This window comes from Cherax quadricarinatus, chromosome 30 (assembly GCF_038502225.1).
Source record: "Cherax quadricarinatus isolate ZL_2023a chromosome 30, ASM3850222v1, whole genome shotgun sequence".
Lineage (NCBI taxonomy): Eukaryota > Metazoa > Arthropoda > Malacostraca > Decapoda > Parastacidae > Cherax > Cherax quadricarinatus.
This window is the reverse complement of record NC_091321.1, coordinates 3,897,319-3,920,264: the sequence shown is the minus strand read 5'-3', so window position 1 is coordinate 3,920,264 and position 22,946 is coordinate 3,897,319. Positions and strand designations below refer to the sequence as shown.

The following is a 22,946-nucleotide window of genomic DNA, read 5'->3' as shown; positions in this document are numbered from 1 at the left end:
TAATAAAGGTAAGTGTCATGTAATTGTACATGTCTTCTTCAGTTTGTGTGTATTAAAATTAATATTTCATGTGGTAAAAATTTTTTTTTTTCATACTTTGGGGTGTCAGGAACGGATTAATTTTATTTCCATTATTTCTTATGGGGAAAATTAATTCGGCTAACGATAATTTCGCCTAACGTTGAGCTCTCAGGAACGGATTAATATCGTTAGGCGAGGGTCCACTGTATATAAGTATATATGTGTTACTCGGACTAGAGTCCTGGAAATGGGAAGTACAATGCCTGCACTTTAAAGGAGGGGTTTGGGATATTAGCAGTTTGGAGGGACATCTAAACTGTCATATCTGGGCGCCTTTGCAAAGACATTGACTATGTATGAGTGATGCTGAAAGTGTTGAGTGATGATGAAAGTTTCTTTCTTTCCTTTTGGGTTTTTCTTTCTTTTTTTGGGTCACCCTGCCCTTAGTGGGAAACTGCCAATGTGTTAAAAAAAAAAATGCTCATATCTAACATGCTCACACATTTTGTGTGAGCATGCTAGATATGAGTAAATGGAGACAAATGGTTTTTCGGACATAAGCTGTTGGAATGTGAGCAGGGTAATATTTTGTGAAGGGATTCATGGCAACCAGTTAGCCAGGCTTGATTCCTGGAGGTAGGATATACAATGCCTGTACTTTAAAGGAGGGGTTTTTGACATTGGCTGTTTGGAGTGACATCTGAACTGTCGTATCTGAGCACCTCTGCAAAGACATTGATTATGTGTGAATGATGGTGAAAGTGTTTCTTTCTTTTTTGGGTCACCCTACCTCTGTGGGAGACAGCTGATGAGTAGGCCTTCAGTCTATACAGTAACATAATATATTGGAGTAAGAGATGTGGGGGGAAATATACACAACCGGAGAACACTGTCAACATTTGTGGTTTATGTTTCTTTGGCATTATACTAACAAACATAAAATATTTTGTCAGAATAAAAGTAGAAGTTCTCAAGCAAATTTGATCCCAACCTACTTGCTAGGCTTAGGAATCATTAGCAGCAACAGCCTGGTTGAGTATGGAGCCAACAAGGAAGTCTGGCCTCAGACCAGGCTGGGAGGATAAACACTTAAAATCAGTCTTAGGTATGCCTGGATATTGGTGTCGCTAGACTCGCACACAGTCATCTCTTGGAGAATTGCTAGCACCACTGCAAGAATTGTCTGGTAGTTCTGATAGTCCAACATTTCTTGATTCATTGTCCTATTCATTGCCATTTTTTTTAATACCTTTCTTTGTCTCCATAATATGCTTACCATCTGTCTTCCAGCTTCACTTTTAATTAAGATTCCCATATTTCTTAACTGACACTGATTTACTACACAAATTGTAACCCTTTTCTCCTTTACCCTTCTGTCTGTTGATGTCTTATCTGAGCACCTCAGCCTCTTCGTCTGCCATTTCTCTCATTGATTCTTAATGGATTTAATTCTTTCCGGAATATAATAATAATAATCCTTCAAGGGGCTTAGACATATGGCAGGCATGTGTGTGTGTGTTAAATAGGAATAAATGGAGAAAAATGTTTTTTGGACATTGGCGAGCTGTTGGAGTGTGAGCAAGGTAATATCTTGTGAAGGGATTCAGGGAAACCAGTTAGCTGGACTTGAGTCCTGGAGGTGGGAAGTACAATGCTTGCACTGTAAAGGAGGGGGTACGGATTTTGCTATTTAGAGGAACAGTTAAACTTTTGTGTCTGCTCATCTCTGACATGACAGTGATAATGTAAATGATGGTTAAAGTGATTCTTTTTTGGGTCAACCTGCCTTTGTGAGAGATGGCCAGCTTGTTTAAAAAAAATCCTGTTATCTGTTTATGGCATAATTGTCAGGTTCACATCATTAGATATGGTAAGTTTTTGAATGTGCTTGAGTCTAACAAAGTTATATTTAAGGCAGGCAAAGGCATGGGAGAATTGCAGTCAGTTGTATGTACACACAGTATTGGATAATTATTCAGTTGGAGGGAATGAGAGGACAGTGGATATGAAATTTGATGGAAAAATGATGAAAATACACTAGTGCGAATTTTACTGCATCAGTGATATTTACACATCAGTGATTTTGCCCACTTTGACTCCTATTTTAGGCCAATAATGTTATTCCAGTTGACCAAATTCTTAGCTATTTCACTTGTATTACTTTTATTTTATTGATTTATCACAAGAAACTGCCCATTCAACTATTTCAGATACCCAATAAAGTGATAAGAAATTGGTAATTTTGCCAAATTCACACAAAGTTCAAAATATTCCAATTTCAAAATAGGGTCTAGAATAAACAATGCAAACATTCCTGGCACTAAAATAATATTTCCTCTGTTTATTAGTTATGTTTCCAAGCTTTACAGATGAATTCCATTTTGATTTTTTATTTACATAAAGAATTTTTATTCACACCAAAAAAAATAGAAGATTTACTGTTATGCAAAATTGTAATGATTGTATAAATAATATCAGTGCATTCGTGAACATAAATTAGAGTCACCAGTTGATGTGTATTGGACGTGTGATGCAATTTGTTTACTGTTGAACATTTCTGCTACTTTGAGCTCAATTTCAAGCTATTTTCAGTACTAAAACCAATCAGAATCATCTCTATTTCTGTAATATATCTTCCATTCTATCAAATGAAAACCACAAATATAACTGTAAAAACCATACGAAAATACACCGCAAAGTCGGTGTTTTAATCCCCCAAAAATAGTCGCGTTTTTTTTCTCATTATGCACTGCGTGCTGCAGGATTTGTTTTACATGGTGCACACTTACCACATAGATGCATTCTCTCATATCTAGGCCCAAATTTACCACTCACAGCTTATCTCAAAGGGTTAACCTGCTGAATTCTAAACTCAGATTTTCATTAATCAAATCAGATTATTACTGCTGTTTCACCAAGTTTTATTCATATTGTACTCTACATTGAACTTTTCAGGTACATGGTGTCATTTTTGTGGTCGATTCAAGTGATGCAGCAAGAGTGCGGGAATGTCGGGATGTCTTGTTTAGCCTCCTGGCAGATAAGAAAATATCAGGAAAGCCAGTTCTTGTGTGAGTTATCATTAAAATAATTTGCCATGCTGGATGTAGTGAATAAAAAAAATGGCAATTTTTTTTTTGCATGTTAACTTTAATTATTACCATTTATTTGTTTTCCATTAGGAAACCTAAGTGGCATATTGTGCATTATTTGCTGAAAAGTTGTTACTCTATAAGATAAGAGTAGTAGCAAGTCATTTGCTAGTCCCTGATACATTTTTTGGATTCTACATTTTACAAAGGTTAATGAGGCCTGTTCTGATCACATAATGCAAACAGACACAGAAATTACACTTCAGGCACTGAAACCTCAGCTGACCTGAAGCCAGATATTTTTCTCAAAGTCTACCACTGGTGCTGCAGGTCCAACAACACACAAGAGATAACATGCAACCCTAAGCTTGTCAGAAACTATTGACATAAAACACCTATGGGCCACAAAATGGGTTTAACCACAGTAGCTCAACACAACCCTTGGGACTGCTGTATCATCATAGAAGTACCCTAGCCTAACCAAGCAATTTTGGCCACAAAACATGTCTAATGAGCAACAAACAAGTACTAAACCTTGTTACTGTAACTGCTGGAATCAAGTGAGAGAGAGAGCAAGTAACCCTTGTTATTCATTTTTATAGGCCTAATGGCAGCATTCTGGGAGATGCCAGATACCCCATAGGCAATTACTTTACAATGCTGTTGGCATGAATTGTGAGAGTTAGATTATGATCACTTTATCAAATGTTCACTAAATATGTAAAATTTACGTAACCAGTTAACCAAAAGTTACCACTCTTATGAATTACTATTTGGGACAAACAGAGCATTAACTTTTTTGCATCTGCTGAAGGCAGACCCAAAAGTTGTTATTTTGTACCAGTGGATCAATCTTTTTTTTCCATGGTGTTAATATCTTCTGTACAAGAACATATTCTGTACTGTAGTATGATGTATAATTGTAGGAATGTTTTGATGAGTTGATACAGTATTTTTATATTTTTAATAGATGAAATAAGGTAAGAATATTTTTCATACAAAAAGGAAAAAAATATAAGGTGTACCAACTGTAGTGTCAGCACGCCTCTGGCAAAACTGATGGAGTGAGTGATGATGAAAGTGTTTCTTCCTTTTTGGGTCACCCTGCCTCAGTGTTATAACAAATAACAAAAATAATAAAGATAAGAAATAGCTTCTGAATGGTGGCATGACGAGAAAAGATAAATTATCATTACATATGAATAAAGTGTTGTAAGTTCCTATAAGGTAACCAAAAAAAAAAAAAATTATCATAATGCTATTATTGCTTAAGCTGTGTCAGCAAGCTAAGACTGTGATCATAAAAAGGGTTATAGGTATCTGTGTAGCTCAGTGTAAGGAAGATAGTTTATACTAGCACAGTGCTTTTTGCTTTGGTATTAAATGCATGACATAAAAATCTGTTATCTAATTATTCAGAAATGGAATTCTTATCACAAAAGTACTCACTTATTCTCTTTAGATTTAGAAAATTAAATTATTAAAGGGATGGAGTTTAATTTATGTCAAAGACTGATGACATAGAAGTTGTGTGTATCAAGGACTAATGACAAGCTGTGTGTTTCAAGAACTGATGACATGAATGCTGTGTGTCAAGAACTCATGACAAATGCTGTGTGTATCAAGGATTACTTTAATAGATAAAGCAGTGTGTGCCAAGAATTGCTGATAAATGAAACCTATTTTTTATAAAATGCACTTATATATGGTGTGAAAATACAATACTCAGTAGCATTTAATCAAACTAGGAAAAATGTAACATTGAGAGTTGTCTAATGAGATAGTGTTTCCAGCCAAGTCTCAACCAGATAATTCTGATAATCGAACAATCACTGTAATCAGAAGGGGACTGGGTCTTAAAGCCATCCTGGGCAACTGCCATCTAGCAGGTCGGTTCATTAACTGCTGAGGGCCAGAGGTGTGCTGTCACTGCTCAGCTAAGAAGCATTCCATTTTCGTTTCAGTCTTTGTGCAGTGGCTTTGACTTCAGTTTTTTTGTAAAAAAATTTCAGCTTTTTTTTACTTTTTTACCCAGCCCAATGGCCCACCAGGCATTGCCCAGATTCCTGTATAACCAGTCTACCTCTGACTGCAGTGTACTAACATTTCTCATACAAAGTTTAGCACATCAGTAAACTGATTTTAATTATTCATATCTTTGTAATTCCTGTTGTATAGCAATAATATGTATTGAAACTTCCACAAAGTTTATGTATTCTATAAGCCATGTGTAGTCGAGGTGAATGAGGAGGCTTGAGTTTTATGGTAAACTGTTTCGTTTCAGACTTGCCAACAAGCAAGATGTTGATGGTGCCTTGGATGAAATTGACCTGGTAGAATCTCTCAGTGTAGAGCAAGTGGTCAACAAATACAAGTGCCCTACGAGAGTGGAAACTTGTTCAGCTATCACTACACGCAAACATAAACCAGACAAACCTATAGCTGATGGCTTTCGGTAAGTTTTTGCTCATTATTGCCATATAAACATTGTCAATGTAATATTGTACAGTATAAGATATTCTGGAAGAAATGTTGACTGCATTCAATCTTTGTAGACAACTTTGCTTGTCTGATAGTAATATAGAAAAAGATGAAGTTAGAAAGCATTGGTAAATAGCTTTTTTTTTTTTAAATTCTGTAATGGAAGAGAATGATGTGTAGCCTGACCATGCTAGTTTTGTTTCATAGGTAAGTGGATGAGTTTGGGAGGGTGTGTAAATGAAGAAAGTTGAAAATGAACATAGATAAGAGTAAGGTGATCATCTTTCAACAAACCAGTCATATCCCACCAAGACAGTGTGGCCCAAAAAGAAAAGCAAAAGTTTTTCTTTTAACTTTAGTAATGTATACAGGAGAAGGAGTTACTAGCCCCCTTGCTCTCTGCATTTTAGTCACCTCTTATGACATGCATGGCTTACAAAGGAAGAATTCTGTTCCACTTCTCCATGGAGATAAGAGGAAATAAACAAGAACAAGAACTAGTAAGAAAATAGAAGAAAACCCAGAGGGGTGTGTATATATATGTTTGTACATGCATGTGTAGTGTGACCTAAGTGTAAGTAGAAGTAGCAAGATGTACATGAAATCTTGCATATTTATGAGACAGAGAAAAGACACCAGCAGCCCTACCATCATGTAAAACAGTTACAGGCTTTTGTTTTACACTCACTTGGCAGGATGGTAGTACCTCCCTGGGTGGTTGCTATCTACCAACCTACTACCTAGAAGAGTAATGTGATCTTTCTTTCTTTCTTTCAACACACCGGCCGTATCCCACCGAGGCGGGGTGGCCCAAAAGGAAAAACGAAAGTTTCTCCTTTTACATTTAGTAATATATACAGGAGAAGAGGTTACTAGCCCCTTGCTCCCGGCATTCTAGTTGCCTCTTACAACACGCATGGCTTACGGAGGAAGAATTCTGTTCCACTTCCCCATGGAGATAAGAGGAAATAAACAAGAATAAGAACTAGAAAGAAAATAGAAGAAAACCCAGAGGGGTGTGTATATATGTGCTTGTACATGTATGTGTAGTGTGACCTAAGTGTAAGTAGAAGTAGCAAGACGTACCTGAAATCTTGCATGTTCATGAGACAGAAAAAAGGACACCAGCAATCCTACCATCATGTAAAACAATTACAGGCTTTCGTTTTACACTCACTTGGCAGGACGGTAGTACCTCCCTGGGTGGTTGCTATCTACCAACCTACTACCTAGAAGAGTAATGTGATGAGGATATCAAATGAGTTAGAGAAAAATTGGATATAAGACTGGAGGGAGGGAGTATGGAAGAAGTGAGTGTGTTCAGATATTTGGGAGTAGACTTGTCGACAGATGGGTTTATGAAGGATGAGATAAATCATAGAATTGATAAAGAAAAAAAGGATGGGTGGTGCATTGAGGTATCTGTGGAGACAAAGAATGTTATCAATGGAGACAAAGAAGGGAATGTATGAGAGTATAATGGTACCAACACTCTTATATGGATGTGAAGCATGGGTTGTGAATGTTGCAGCAAGGAGGAGGCTGGAGGCAGTGTAGATGTCATGTTTAAGGACAATATGTGGTGTAAATATTATACAGAGAACTCATAGTGTGCAAATTAGGAGGAGGTGTGGAGTTACTAAAAGTATTATTCAGAGAGCTGAGGAGGGATTGTTGAGGTGGCTTTATCATATAGAGAGGATGGATTTAAATATGATGACCTGTAGGGTGTACAAATCTGTAGTGGAAGGAAGGAGGGGTAGGGGCCATCCTAGGAAAGGATGGAGGGAGGGGGTAAAAAAGGTTTTGTGTGCAAGGGGTTTGGCCATACAGCATGTATATGTGAGCATGTTAGATAGGGGTGAGTGGAGATAAGTGGTTTTTGGGACTTGACAAGCTGTTGGAGTGTGAGCCTCACTATCCTCATAAAAACTCTTTACAGCATTTAGTAACTTACTACCTATTCTATACACTTGCAACATGCCACATTGCTCTCCTATCCACCCTATCATATGCCTTTTCTAAATCCATATATGCAATGAAAACTTTCCTGCCTTTATCTAAATACTGTTCACTCATATGCTTCAATGTAAATACAGTGAAACCTCTACTTACGAGTGCGTCCACGTGCGAGTTTTTCCAGATACGAGCAGTTGCTCGGTCGATTTTTTTGCTTCCAGACGCGAGCGAAATTTCCAGATGCAAGTGGGCCTCAAGGGAGGTTCCTTGATGCTGGTGAGGGGCTCTTGTTCTTTATCTAGAGAATTGGATCTCAGTTGTTTGTTGGACTATCTTATTGAAATTTGGGCAATGTATAATGGAAAGATGCTTCTTAGAGTACACCAAAAATGAAAGAAATCGGACCATAAATAATGGAGTTCACTTCTCAGCCATTAGCCTCCCCTTAGCGGTATATTTTCATATGGTTTTTATGGTTGTATTCTCGTTTTTTTAGTCTCATTTGATAGAATAGAAGATATACTACAGAAATAGATATGATTTTGATTGGTTTCACAATGAAAAGTACCTTGAAACTGAGCTCAAAGTAGCAGAAATGTTCAATTCTTTGGCGATGTTCAAGAATAAACAAATGACGTCACCGTCCAATACCTGTCCAATTGACACTGCCCCTCAATCTTCACATATTGGGAAGCTCTTCAACATGCTAGGAAAAGTGGGAGCAAACATCATGAAGCAGCAGTGGAGGTAGCAGTGGCAGACATCATGAAGCAGCAGTGGTAGACAACATGAAGCAGCAGTGGCAGACATCATGAAGCAGCAGTGGTAGACAACATGAAGCAGTAGTGGCAGACAACATGAAGCAGCATTGGCAGACAATATGAAGCAGCATTGGCAGACAACATGAAGCAGCAGTGGCAGACATCATGAAGTAGCAGTGGTAGACATCATGAGGTAGCAGTGGCAGACAACATGAGGTAGCAGTGGCAGACAACATGAAGCAGCAGTGGCAAAGTGTAGCATTAAGAGTGTAGTACTTATAAGTCACTGACATTAAGAATGTAGCAATTATAAGTCACTCTATCTGACTTTTTTGGGTTATCCTAGGTTCTCTACACATGTAGTCAGGAGCAGGAATGGCTGCTGTCACCACCACTAGCCACATACATAATGACATGTATTTTATTCATTCTAGTGTATATATCATGTTTCTATGTTATTAATATTGTTTATTATGTCATATTACATGAATTGTGATAGATAAATAAGCCGTAGAGTTGATATTAGGGAAATTATTGAAATATTTTCTTGTGCCTGGAATTCCACTGGAACGAATTAATTCCATTTCAATTACATGTAATTTAAATGAAGAAAATTGACTCGGCAAATGAGCAAATCCAGATGCGAGGAAAGTCATGGAATGGATTAAATTCATAAGTAGAGGTTCCATTGTACTTGGTCTGTGCATCCCCTACCCATTCTAAAGCCTCCTTGTTTATCTGCAATCCTGCTCTCTGTCTTATCCTCTAATTCTTTCAATAATAACCCTGCCATACACTTTACCTGGTATACTCAGTAAACTTATTTCCCTATAATTTTTACAATCTCTTTTGTCTCCCTTTCCTTTATATAAAGGAAATATACATGCTCTCTGTCAGTCCTTAGGTACTGTCCCCCTCTTTCATACATTTATTGAACAAAAATACCAACCACTCCAAAACTATATCCTCCCCTGCTTTTAACATTTCTATCATGATTCCATTAGTTCCAGCTGCTTTAGCCCCTTTCATTCTACTCAATGCCTCATGCACCTTCCCCACACTCACATCCGGCTGTTCTTCACTCCTAAAAGATGTTATACCTCCCTGGCCAGTGCATAAAATTACTGCCTTCCTCTTTTCATCAATATTTAACAGTTCCTCAAAATTTTCCCGCCATCTTTCCAATACCTTGAACTCCCGATCTGCTAATTCCCCTATTCTATTTTTAATTGTCAAATTCATTTGTTCCCTAGGCTTTCTTAACCTATTTATCTCACTCTAAAATTTTTTTTAGTCTCAGCAAAATTTATTGACAGTGCCTCACCCACTTTATCAATAAATATGTATGTTACACAGTACAGCCACCTTTAGTAGGTCTTTGGTAATTTATAACTGTAGCATATTTTAGTTCTTGTGTATGCTTCATCCTATTTGTAAAGGAGTGACAGATACACATGTAATTAATATATAATTGTATTTCTTTGGCCAGGTGGTTGATAGATACCATAGTGGTTCATTATAAAGAAATTAACAAGCGGGTAGAAAGTGATCTCGAGGAGGAACGTGAGCAACTAAAAAAAGAGATGGAAGAAAGAAAAGAAAGGATAAGAAGACTCAGAGCAGAAAGGGAAAGACATGAGGCTTTGAGAAATGAGGCCAGATCAAGAGAAAGAGTTCAAGCAGTAGAAGAACATGATAGTGATGCCTCAGATGTTGCTACTGATGACATTATTCAGCACCCAGGGATAAGTGGAATTCCTAATGTAAGTTATTTCAGCCATCGTTGTTATTATACATTTTTCTTTTTCAACATACTGGCCATATCCCAATGAGGCAGGGTGACCCAAAAAGAAAAAACTAATTTTTTTTAAATTTAGTAATTTATACTGGAGAAGGGGTTACTAGCCCCTTGCTCCCAGCATTTTAGTTGCCTCATACGACATGTATGGCTTACAGAGGAAGAATTTTTTCTACTTCCCCATGGAGTATACTTTTTATGCTCATGTATATTTGTATCTTGTTCATGCATATTACTTTGTTCGCTGGGACTTAAAGCTCTTCATGATAGACCAGATTTTGTTAAAAATTTTACCCTACAGTAGTACCTTATAAGCAAATAAAAGAATTACACATGCTGGCCACTATAGAAGAAATCTGTTTTAATTTGAATTTACTAAAATGTAAATGTGAAGGAGCTCTGGCTTTTTTACATTGGGTGTAATAGGTTCAATAACTGTTAAAATATAAATTAGAGTAACAAAATGTTTGCAATATTAACATGGTTTCAAGGATCAATAATGCATTTCTGTTTAAGAGTTTAAATGATCCATTTGGAAAATGTCTTTATGTCATTCACACTGATTCTTGCCTCTGAGCTCCAGTAATGGTCCAACTCCTGCTTTATGCTCAGTGTTATGCCTGCTTTATCTCCAGTTGCATATCATTCTTTGAGTTTTATAGACAATATCACCTGGAACCCCTGGCTTTGATTAAATTTAGTTTGTAAGCAAAATACAGAATCTGGGGATTTGGTGAAACTTTGAGCCTACAGAATTTGAAAGATGGATTCACTGCTTGGTGGTCTAAAGCTGCAGAGCCAAAATGTTAATAAACTTGCAGCACTTGGGTATTTTAGTGATGAAATGTTCATCTCAAGGCTGGAAGTCCCAGATCCCATGAAGAAACTACCTGCCCTAGGAAATGGAGAGGCAGAGATGAGCGTGATCAAACTGAACTCACACCAATGAGGAATGAACCATGACTTCTCATGTTTAATGAGGACACTAACACTTTTAATTAATGGACCCCCTTTTAATGGATTTTGGAAACTGGCCAAATAATAATTGGCTGGGCAAATGTTTGAGTCATTAGACAAAATGGGAATATCAGGAGATTCTGGATTTTGTCTTTAGTGATGGTGTCGAGAGAGAGAGTCCAGTAATCTTCCAAATGTATTAACTAAGTCTGATGATTCTGACGTTTGTCCAGTATGGGCCAGTGTGTCTTCATCCAGAACCTGTCTGTTTCATAATTTTTAAGAAAAAATTAGGGTTATAAGTGAGGAATGCACTATACACTATTAATTCTTATAAAGTATTATTTATTCTTTCTTCACTCACTACAGAATTTTGGGTAAATTTTGGCTCTAATGTTTTCCAAACCATTACATATTGTTCTCAAGTAATTTATATGTAGTACTATATTTATATCTTGGATTCTTCAGTATTAAGTTACAGGTAAAATAAGAAAGTTCATTGCCAATTTTATTCTACAATAAGAATTCCATCATTTTAGGGTATTTTACCTCAGTCCAGAAAGGTGGAAGTTCATAAAGCAGAGAGAGATCATGTGAGTAATTCTATAGAAGAACAAGAGCTCAAAGAGCTGGGTTTTACCTCTCGCTCAGAACTTCAGGATTCGACCTCCTCCTCCCCTTCACCACAGGTCAGATCATTTACTTTTGGCTACAGTATTGAGCTTTGGGTTTATTCATAGTGTTTCTTTAGATTTGGCAGTGTAATAATAATAACAATAAATTATATCCTGACTGGAAGTATATGTGAACCCATCTTTTGCCTGAGTGTGAGGAGTTGCTGCAGAAGTTCTAAAAGACTATAGATATTATTAAAGAAAAAGGCTGGCACACCTGTGATATGTTATCTTACCTAGGATGAATGTCAGAAACTAATGGCTATCCAGGCTATTGGAGTTAAGTGCCAGTAAGTACTGCTAAGAGTCAAAGATGAAATTAATTGAAAACTGGGATACCTTTTTTGATACAGGTGTTATGTACAGGAGTAAAAGCTTTCCCCAGTTCAGTGAAGATAGCCAACAATGACCTGTCTGCGAGTTTAAACTAATATGTGGCAGTGATTTGAGAAAATTAAATGATTTGACGATTGCGAGAGGAAGAGAGACAAACAGATTTTTTTTTTTTTTTTTTTTTTACACAGGGTTTGACAAGGTTAAGGATCCCTAGCTTTATTGGCAAGCTATTTATGGTTAAGGATTCCTAACTTTATTGGCAAGCTAAGAGCTATTACCTACATCAGCTCATTTGAAAGCATTTTTATTGTTATGAGACATACAAGTAGGGAACAGGATGAAGTTGGAGCCATCCGTGGGCCAGCATTTTCATTTGATCAACTGACTTTATCTCGTTGACATCATTATGCTGTACAAATGTGTTCCATACTCAAGTCATCCTGGGTATATATGATCTCAGATGGAGTGATGTTCTGGAGAAGGGTAAGCCAGAGTGAAGTTGCTTTCTGCCTGTCTTGTGGCATAAAAGCTTGTTTCACACTGTCCTCGAAGTGGATCCAAGTGTGGTACTTTGACAATATTGGCCTTGTACATAACAGTAAGGCCACCCACATCCCTCCTGTGTTGAAGGCACTGCTGAAATGACAGATCTATCCAGGTGGCCTGGTGGCTAAAGCTCCCGCTTCACACACGGAGGGCCCGGGTTCGATTCCCGGTGGGTGGAAACATTTCGACACGTTTCTTTACACCTGTTGTCCTGTTCACCTAGCAGCAAATAGGTACCTGGGTGTTAGTCGACTGGTGTGGGTCGCATCCTGGGGGACAAGATTAAGGACCCCAATGGAAATAAGTTAGACAGTCCTCGATGACGCACTGACTTTCTTGGGTTATCCTGGGTGGCTAACCCTCCGGGGTTAAAAATACAAACGAAATCCTATCCTATCCTATCCTATGGGTCCAGGCGAGAGATGAGACTTCTTGCTCTGTTCTCCACTCTGTCAAGCAGTCGCAGATGAGAGGGGGGGCAGGCAAACCAAGAAAGTGGGGCATACTCAAGGTGTGAGCGTACTTGTGCCTCGTACAGAATCTTGCAACCCCTACTGTCAAGCAGATACGAGATACGGCGAAGTGCTGTAAGCTTCCTGGCTGCCTTGTTTGCTAGATTTACAACATGGTTCTTCATGGTTAGTTTGGAGTCAAATTTCACCCCAAGGATATCAACTTCTCCAGGTGCCAACACCCTCCCATTCATCCTTACTACTGCACCAGCATTACCATCATGGTGCCTAGAGACGATCGTCATTTGAGTTTGTATTTCCCCAAGCTGATATAGCTCTTAGCTGGTGATTGATGTAGCTTAGAGCAGCTGGCATTTCTTCTCTTGGATAAGTGAATGTCAGTGTACAGTGGGGGGACAGATTCAGTATAGCAAATATGTATTGTAGATTAAGCCTCAGGAAGGCTGTAGATATGGCTCTAAGAATGAAGAGAGGTCACTGGGAGCTGTAGATGCTATAATAGCAAAATTTCTGAACCTAGTAAAAGTTGTGTGTATGAAGGACAATAATAAAATCCCCCAAAATAAAGGATATGGAGAAAATATACAAAAGCAAAACTTTCTTGGCATTTATTATACACATAGCCACAGGACTATGAATAAGGCAAGTAAACTAAGATTAATTATGTGCACAGGAAGCATAGCTATTATTGCAGTAACTGAAATGACATACATACTGCATGGCACATTCTTTCTTTCTTTCTTGGTGGGATACGGCTGATGTGTTGAGAGAAAGAAAGATTACCAAGAAGTATGTATGATGAGGATAATTCAGTTTAGGTGTCAAATTTTTTTATCTGCAGATCATAAATGACTGAGAGAACATCTGGATAGTGTTATGTTATATTATCATTTTATTAGTATAGCAGCAGTCTTTAGAGAGGGCATGGAAGCATTTTATTTCCCTGCCAACTCTTGGCTTCGGTTCAGCCAAGGTGTCCCCTCAAGGGAGTTCTTTTGATGCCAGTGATGTGCTCTTGATCTAAGGAATTGGACCTGTGTTTTTCTTCCTTGGATTGAATCTGAATGCCTCCAAATCTCCCAGGTGCTGTATGACCCCTCTGGGTTTAGCACTCCCCCATAAATGTAATAACAACAACAATAATTTTTTAACACACCGGCCATCTGCCACTGAGGTAGGGTAACCCATAAAAGAAGAAATACTTTCACCATCACTCACTCCATCACTGTCTTGCCAGAGGCACACCAGTACCACAGTTCAGATGCCCCTCCACACTGCAGTATCCCCACCCCTCCTTCAGAGTGCAGGACCTGAGTGTCCATTGTTCAATCCCTGGCTTGGGTGGAAATATTGGGCATGTTTCCTTACACCTGCTGTCCCTGTTCACCTAGCAGTAAGTACCAGGGTGTTAATCAGTGGTGTTGGTCACATCCTGGGGAGACAAAATTTAATTTTTGAAGAATGAAGGAGTATATTGCTTAGCCCCTGCTTGAGTGATCATTCAAATAGCAACTTTGTTTGTTGTTGTTGTGCTACTATTGGCTTTAGGTAGTTTGCCATTGTACATCTCCAGATACAAATACAGTAAGTAAGTTAAGGATAAATTAGAGAGTAGTATAGAGTAAGTAATGATGCTTGATGCACATCATAACATTTCTTAGAAATGATCCACACTGTTTTGGAGATCTTGGTTATATACTGGATGTGAGTTTTGAATTTGAAATTGATGGCCTAAGAATTTTTTCTCATCTTGTTTTATAATGAGTGTATTATTTACCAACAAATTTTGTTGAAAATAAGAAAAAGTTTTGGAGTGAGATTAACAAGTTAAGAAAGCCTAGAGAACAAATGGATTTGTGTGGAACTATCTCCGATATTTTGTGATGGACGCTGTGTCAGCTGATGGTCTAGAAAGATGAGGTGAATATAGAATTGATGAGGAAAGAGTGAGTGGTGCAATTTTAGGAGTCTGTGGAGCATAAAGAACTTGTCCTGGATAGTAAGAGGGAATATGAATTATTAGTTTTACCAACGCTCTTTATGGGTGTGAAGCTTTAGTTCTGAATGCTTGTCAGCAGGTGAGAAGGCTTGAGCAGTGAGATGTCTTGATCTGAGGGAATGCTGTGTGGATAACTGATGCAGAATTCTAGGTTTGGACTTAGGGGAGAGGCGATTACAAATGTATCCAGAGTGGTTTTAGGAACGGCTTGCTGAGGTAGGTAACCTAGAGAGAAATGGAGGAAACAGAATGACTTCCAAGGAAAGTACACAGTTGATGGAGTGCAGTGTAAAGTGAGGACTGAGTGTAGGTTGATCCTTTCAGGACATGCATGACCGCTGTCCTGTTATAGGAGTGAAAAAAAAAATAATTATTTACCATTATATTCAATTGTATATTATTAACTCTATTCCCAGACATTATGTAAAAAGTTGTGTCAGTTTTAATAGTGAGTCTATTGGTCATCATCCATGTTGATATCTTTATGAGTTCTGCATTAACAGTATTTATTTATTTTTTTTTTTATTATCACACTGGCCGATTCCCACCAAGGCAGGGTGGCCCGAAAAAGAAAAACTTTCACCATCATTCACTCCATCACTGTCTTGCCAGAAGGGTGCTTTACACTACAGTTTTTAAACTACAACATTAACACCCCTCCTTCAGAGTGCAGGCACTGTACTTCCCATCTCCAGGACTCAAGTCCGGCCTGCCGGTTTCCCTGAACCCCTTCATAAATGTTACTTTGCTCACACTCCAACAGCACGTCAAGTATTAATAACCATTTGTCTCCATTCACTCCTATCAAACATGCTCACGCATGCCTGCTGGAAGTCCAAGCCCCTCGCACACAAAACCTCCTTTACCCCCTCCCTCCAACCTTTCCTAGGCCGACCCCTACCCCGCCTTCCTTCCACTACAGACTGATACACTCTTGAAGTCACTCTGTATCGCTCCATTCTCTCTACATGTCCGAACCACCTCAACAACCCTTCCTCAGCCCTCTGGACAACAGTTTTGGTAATCCCGCACCTCCTCCTAACTTCCAAACTACGAATTCTCTGCATTATATTCACACCACACATTGCCCTCAGACATGACATCTCCACTGCCTCCAGCCTTCTCCTCGCTGCAACATTCATCACCCATGCTTCACACCTATATAAGAGCGTTGGTAAAACTATACTCTCATACATTCCCCTCTTTGCCTCCAAGGACAAAGTTCTTTGTCTCCACAGACTCCTAAGTGCACCACTCACCCTTTTCCCCTCATCAATTCTATGATTCACCTCATCTTTCATAGACCTATCCGCTGACACGTCCACGTATTGTTGAGGAAAACTGGATCTGGATGGGAGATGACAAAAATTGTGTTATCTGCAAACAGAATCAATTTAAGTTCCTGTAATGCACTAGGAAGGTCATTGATGTAGATGAGAAGGAGTAGAGGGTCAAATAAAATGCCTTGAGTCAGTGGGAAGTTAGTGGCAAGTGTGTGAGGAAAGGTGTATTGTTGTCCTGTGCCTCGCTCACTGAGCATGTCCAGTATAAATGAGCAGCTACTGACGATACCACAGCCTAAGCAAACATCCTTACAGTCATAAATATTCAATCCCTGGTTCCTGGTCAATCTATTCAGAACTAATCTGAGTGCTCTGTATGTGCATAAAAGGAGCATATACAAAGTATAAATGCATTTGGTAAAAATCTAACCAAGAAAAAATAATACGTATAACACTGTCTTCATAAGTAACCCCATTGTTAAAAGAGCGAGTCACTTGTTCATATGTAATAAATTGGCTCCAGAGGGCCATTGTTGTAAATGGGGAACATTGCAAGTCAGGGCCCTACTGTATTGCTTGAGAGTTTTGTTAGTTTTTCTGTTTGCATTTTTTTCTTTTAAATACAGGCAGGCCCCATTTTATAGCACTTCACTTTACAGCATTTCGCTAGTGCAGCAGTTTTCATTTATACCCATTCTTTATATATTCACCACTCACTAATAGCTCATGACAAAAATATTTTATGGTAAGTAATGTGTGTACTGTATATGCATTTTTTAGGAATAGCTCTGTTGCTCACTTAATATATGATAGTGTAAACATGTTATCAGACTTTTATTTTTTATTTTATTTTTTAACACGATGGCTGCCTCCCACTGAGGCAGAGTGACCCAGAAAAGAAAGAAACACTTTCACTATCATTCAATACTTTCACCATCATTCACACTATATCACTGTCTTTGCAGAGGCACACAGGTATGACAGTTTAGATGTCACTCCTAACAGGACTGGCAGCCAGACTGTGGGATTGCTCGTTGATCTTCACTATATCATCAGATCAGGCTTTTATATACATTTGAAAGTAAAAAAAGGCTGTGTTTCACTTTACAGTGATTTTCACGTTACAGCAGTAGCATGGAACCTAACATGCTCCATAAGTGGGGCCCACCTGTAAATAAAAATGATTTCGGGTAGGGAGGTTTCACTTTTGAAATTATTAAATATTTCTTATAATTCAGTATACTGTGAGACTTAATGGAGTGGGAGACTGGGTATACCTCCTTCATTATCATTGTTAATACAGTATGTACATTTTCCAGGAGTCTCCTGACTGTATACCAGCAACAGAAGCAGCAGCAGCAACAACAGTAGAAACAGTAGCAACATTGGAAACAGTAACAGCAGCAGCAACAGCAGTTAGTTCCCCAGTGAAAGCCTCTGTGTCTCCTGCCACTGAGAGAGAGGATTCACCTGTGCCTGGCCCTACCAGATCTCACCGGGTCATTCTTGTCCAGGAATCTCCCACACACCAAGCTACTTCTGCTCAGGAATTGTCAGGATCTAACTTCTCTTCTAGCACTCCCAGAGATGATGACAGTGGGATTCTTGAATCTAGTAATACTAGTATTGGAAAAGGTAAAATGTCATTGCCCGTTATTTACCTAAATCTCTCTAATTAAGTCACTCTTTATGTATTTTTTTTTAACAAGTTGGCCGTCTCCCACTGAGGCAGGGTGACCCAAAAAGAAAGAAAATCCCCAAAAAGAAAATACTTTCATCATCATTCAACATTTTCACCTCACTCATAAATAATCACTGTTTTTGCAGAGGTGCCCAGAACACAACAGTTTAGAAGCACATATGTATAAAGATACACAACATATCCCTCCAAACTGCTAATATCCCAAACCCCTCCTTTAAAGTGCAGGCATTGTACGTCCCATTTCGAGTACTCAAGTCCGGCTATATAAAAATAACTGGTTTCCCTGAATCCCTTAGCTAAATATTACCCTGCTCACACTCCATCAGCTCATCATGTCCCAAATACCATTCGTCTCCATTCACTCCTATCTAATGCTCAAGCATGCTTGCTGGAAGTCCAAGCCCCTCTCCCACAAAACCTCCTTTACCCCCTCCCTCCAACTTTTTCGAGGACGACCCCTACCCCGCCTTCCTTTCCCTACAGATTTATACGCTTTCCATGTCATTCTACTTTGATCCATTCTCTCTAAATGACCAAACCACTTCAACAACCCCTCTTCACCCCTCAGACTAATAATTTTATTAACTCCACACCTTCTCCTAATTTCCACACTGAATTCTCTGCATAATATTTACACCACACATTGCCCATAGACAGGACAAGCATTTACAACCCAAGCTTCACACCCATATAAGAGTGTTGGTACTACTATACATTTATACATTCCCTTCTTTGTATCCATAGATAATGTTTTTTTTGTCTCCACATATACCTCAATGCACAACTCACCTTTTTTCTTTCATAAATTCTGTGGTTAACCTCATCCTTCATGTATCCATCTACTGACACGTCAACTCCCAAATATCTGAAAACATTCACTTCTTCCATACTCCTCCTCTCCAATTTGATATCCAATTTTTCTTTATCTAAATTATTTGATACCCTCATCACCTTACTCTATTCTATGTTCACTTGCAAATTCCTACCTTTACATACTCTCCCAAACTCATCCACTAGCCTTTGCAACTTTTCTTTAGAATCTCCTATAAGCACAGTATCATCAGCAAAAAGTAACTGTGTCAATTCCCATTTTGTATTTGATTCCCCATAATTTAATCCCACCCCTTTCCCCAACACCCTTGCATATACTTCTTTTACAACCTCATCTATAAATATATTAAATATCCATGGTGACATTACAAATCCCTGTCTAAGACCCACCTTTACTGGGAAGTAGTCTCCCTCTCTTCTACACACCCTAACCGGAGCCTCATTATCCTCATAAAAACTCTTTACAGCATTTAGTAACTTACTACCTATTCCATATACTTGTAACATCTGCCACATTGCTCCCCTATCCACTCTATCATATGCCTTTTCTAAATTCCACAAATGCAATGAAAGCTTCCCTACGTTTATTTAAATCCTGTTCACATATATGCTTCAATGTAAACACCTGATCTACACATCCCCTACCCATTCTAAAACCTCTTTGCTCATCCGCAAACCTACATTTTGTCTTGCCTCTAATTCTTTCGATGATAACCCTACCATACACTTTTCCTGGTATACTCAGTAAACTTCTTTCTTTCTTTCTTTCAACACACTGGCTGTATCCCACCGAGGCAGGGTGGCCCAAAAGGAAAAACAAAAGTTTCTCCTTTTACATTTAGTAATATAAACAGGAGAAGGGGTTACTAGCCCCTTGTTTCTGGCATTTTAGTCGCCTCTTACAACACACATGGCTTACGGAGGAAGAATTCTGTTCCACTTCCCCATGGAGATAAGAGGAAATAAACAAGAACAAGAATTAGAAAGAAAATAGCAGAAAACCCAGAGGGGTATGTGTATATATATGCTTGTACATGTATGTGTAGTGTGACCTAAGTGTAAGTAGAAGTAGCAAGATGTACCTGAAATCTTGCATGTTTATGAGACAGAAAAAAGGACACCAGCAATCCTACCATTATGTAAAACAATTACAGGCTTTCGTTTTACACTCCCTTGGCAGGACGGTAGTACCTCCCTGGGCGGTTGCTGTCTACCAACCTACTACCTAGGACTCAGTAAACCTATTCCTCTATAATTTTTACAATCTCTTTTGTCCCCCTTCTCTTTATATAAGGGCATTATACATGCTCTCTGCCAATCCCTAGGTACCTTCCTCTCTCTCATACATTTATTAAACAAAAATACCAACCACTCCAACACTATACCCCTCCCCCTGCTTTTAACATTTCTGTCATGATCCCATCAGTTCCAGCTGCTTTACCTCCTTTCATTCTCCGTAATGCCTCACGCACCTCCCCCACAGTCACCTCCTGCTCTTCTTCACTCCTAAAAGATGGTATACCTCCCTGGCCATTGCATGAAATTACCGCCTCCCTTTCTTCATCGATATTTAAAAGTTCCTCAAAATATTCGCCCCATCTACCCAATACCTCCATCTCCCCATCTACTAACTCCCCTACTCTGTTTTTAACTGACAAATCCATTCGTTCCCTAGGCTTTCTTAACTTGTTAAACTCCAAAATTTTTTTTTATTTTCATTAAAATTTCTTGACAATGCCTCTCCCACTCTATCATCTGCTCTCCTTTTGCACTCTCTCACCACTCTCTTCACCTTTCTTTTACTCTCCATATACTCTACTCTTCTTATAACACTTCTGCTTTGTAAAAACCTCTCATAAGCTACCTTTTTCTCTTTTATCACACCCTTTACTTCATCATTCCACCAATCGCTCCTCTTTCCTCCTGCACCCACCCTCCTATAACCAGAAACTTCTGCCCCACATTCTAATACTGCATTTTTAAAACTATTCCAACCCTCTTCAACCCCCCTCTCCCCCTTCACTACTCATACTTGCACCAGCCCACCTTTCTGCCAATAGTTGCTTATATCTCACCCGAACTTCCTCCTCCCTTAGTTTATACAGTTTCACCTCCCTCTTACTTGTTGTTGGCATTTTCCTCTTGTCCCATCTACCTCTTACTCTAACTGTAGCTACAACTAAATAATGATCCGATATATCAGTTGCCCTCTATAAACATGTACATCCTGGAGCCTACCCATCAACATTTTATCCACCAATACATAATCTAACAAACTACTTTCATTATGTGCTATTATCATACCTTGTATGTTTATTTATCCTTTTTTTCATAAAATATGTATTACTTATTACCAAACCGCTTTCTACACATAGCTCGATTAAAGGCTCCCCCATTTTCATTTACTCCTGGCACCCAAAATTTACGTACTACTCCCTCCACAATATTTTTACCCACTTTAGCATCGAAATCCCCAACTACAAGTACTCTCACACTTGGTTCAAAACTCCCCATTCACTCACTCAACATTTTCCAAAATCTCTCTCTCTCTCCTCTACACTTCTCTCTTCTCCAGGTGCATATGCGCTTACTATAACCCATTTTTCACATCCAACCTTTATTTTACTCTACATAATCCTTGAATTAATACATTTATAGTCCCTCTCTTCCTGCCATAACTTATCCTTCAACATTATTCCAACTCCTTCTTTAGCTCTAGCTCTATTTGAAACCCCCTGACCTAATCCCATTTATTCCTCTCCACTGAAACTCTCCCACCCCCTTCAGCTTTGTTTCACTTAAAGCCAGGACATCCAGCTTCTTCTCATTCATAACATCCACAATCATCTCTTTCTTATCATTCTCACAACATCCATGCACATTCAGACATCTCACTTTGACAGTTTTCTTCTTCTTATTCTTTTTAGTAATTATTACAGGAAAAGGGGTTACTAGCCCATTGTCCCCAGCATTTTAGTTGACTTTTACAAAACGCATGGATTACGGAGAAAAGATTCTTATTCCGCTTCCCCATGGATATAAAAGGAAAAGTAATAAGAACAAGAACTATTAAGATAAAATCAAAGAAAACTCAGATGAGTGTGCATAAATAAACGTGTACATGTATGTGTAGTGTGACCTAAGTGTAGTAGTAGCAAGATGTACCTGTAATCTTGTATATTTATGAGACAAACAGAAGGCACCAGCAATCCTTCCATCATGTAAAACAATTTCAGGCTTTCGTTTTACACTTACTTGGCAGGATGGTAGTACCTCCCTGGGTGGTTGCTGTCCACCTACCTACTATATTAATATTAATATTATAACCTGTAATTGTTTTACATGATGGTAGGATTGCTGATGCTTTTTTTGTCTCATAAATATGCAAGATTTCTGGTTATCTCCATGGGGAAGTGGAACAGAATTCTTCCTCTGTAAGCCATGCATGTTGTAAGAGGTGACTAAAATGCCAGGAACAAGGGGCTAGTAACCCCTTCTCCTGTATAAATTACTAAATTTAATAAGAAACTTTCGTTTTTCTTTTTGGGCCAACCTGCCTCGGTGGGATATGGCCGGGTTGTTGAAAGAAAGAAAAGATATGTATTATATTTATTTATTTTAACTTGCAGCGTGTAGTGCTCCAAAACTTGATCTCTCAAATGAAGAGAGAGCTGATGAATGTGTCCCAATTGATTCTGATGATGAAATGTTTGATATTTCTTCACTTTCTAATCAAGTACTAAGAGAAAGCACGAGCCCATTCACTGTCTGTACTGCATCCAATCCTTCAATCATCAGCTATGTTAAAGGTAAGTACCTAAATGCTTTTTGTTTTGTAGTTAGCCATTTTTACATAACAATAATGATAATATTTATAGCTGGAGTTGTAAGAGAAGTGATGGCAGGGGTATTGGGTAGAGGTGTGAGATTGGAAGATAAAGACTAATACAAATTGGAGTTGTCACAGTTGCTTTTTAATGATGACATGATGCTTTTGGGAGATTCTGAAGAAGAGCTGCAAAGGTTGGTGTAT

General features: G+C 38.5%; 1 protein-coding gene across 1 annotated transcript in view; it reads left to right on the top strand.

The window, feature by feature from the left end:
* LOC138853455 (uncharacterized) overlaps nucleotides 1-22,946 on the top strand; it is a 42,285-nt gene that overhangs the window by 7,350 nt on the left and 11,989 nt on the right. The window contains exons 2-8 of the mRNA XM_070090140.1: nucleotides 1,873-1,891; nucleotides 2,977-3,092; nucleotides 5,398-5,568; nucleotides 9,804-10,077; nucleotides 11,609-11,758; nucleotides 17,700-18,015; nucleotides 22,543-22,722. Coding sequence (XP_069946241.1) covers nucleotides 1,873-1,891; nucleotides 2,977-3,092; nucleotides 5,398-5,568; nucleotides 9,804-10,077; nucleotides 11,609-11,758; nucleotides 17,700-18,015; nucleotides 22,543-22,722 — 1,226 coding nt within the window. The remainder of the gene's footprint in view (nucleotides 1-1,872; nucleotides 1,892-2,976; nucleotides 3,093-5,397; nucleotides 5,569-9,803; nucleotides 10,078-11,608; nucleotides 11,759-17,699; nucleotides 18,016-22,542; nucleotides 22,723-22,946) is intronic.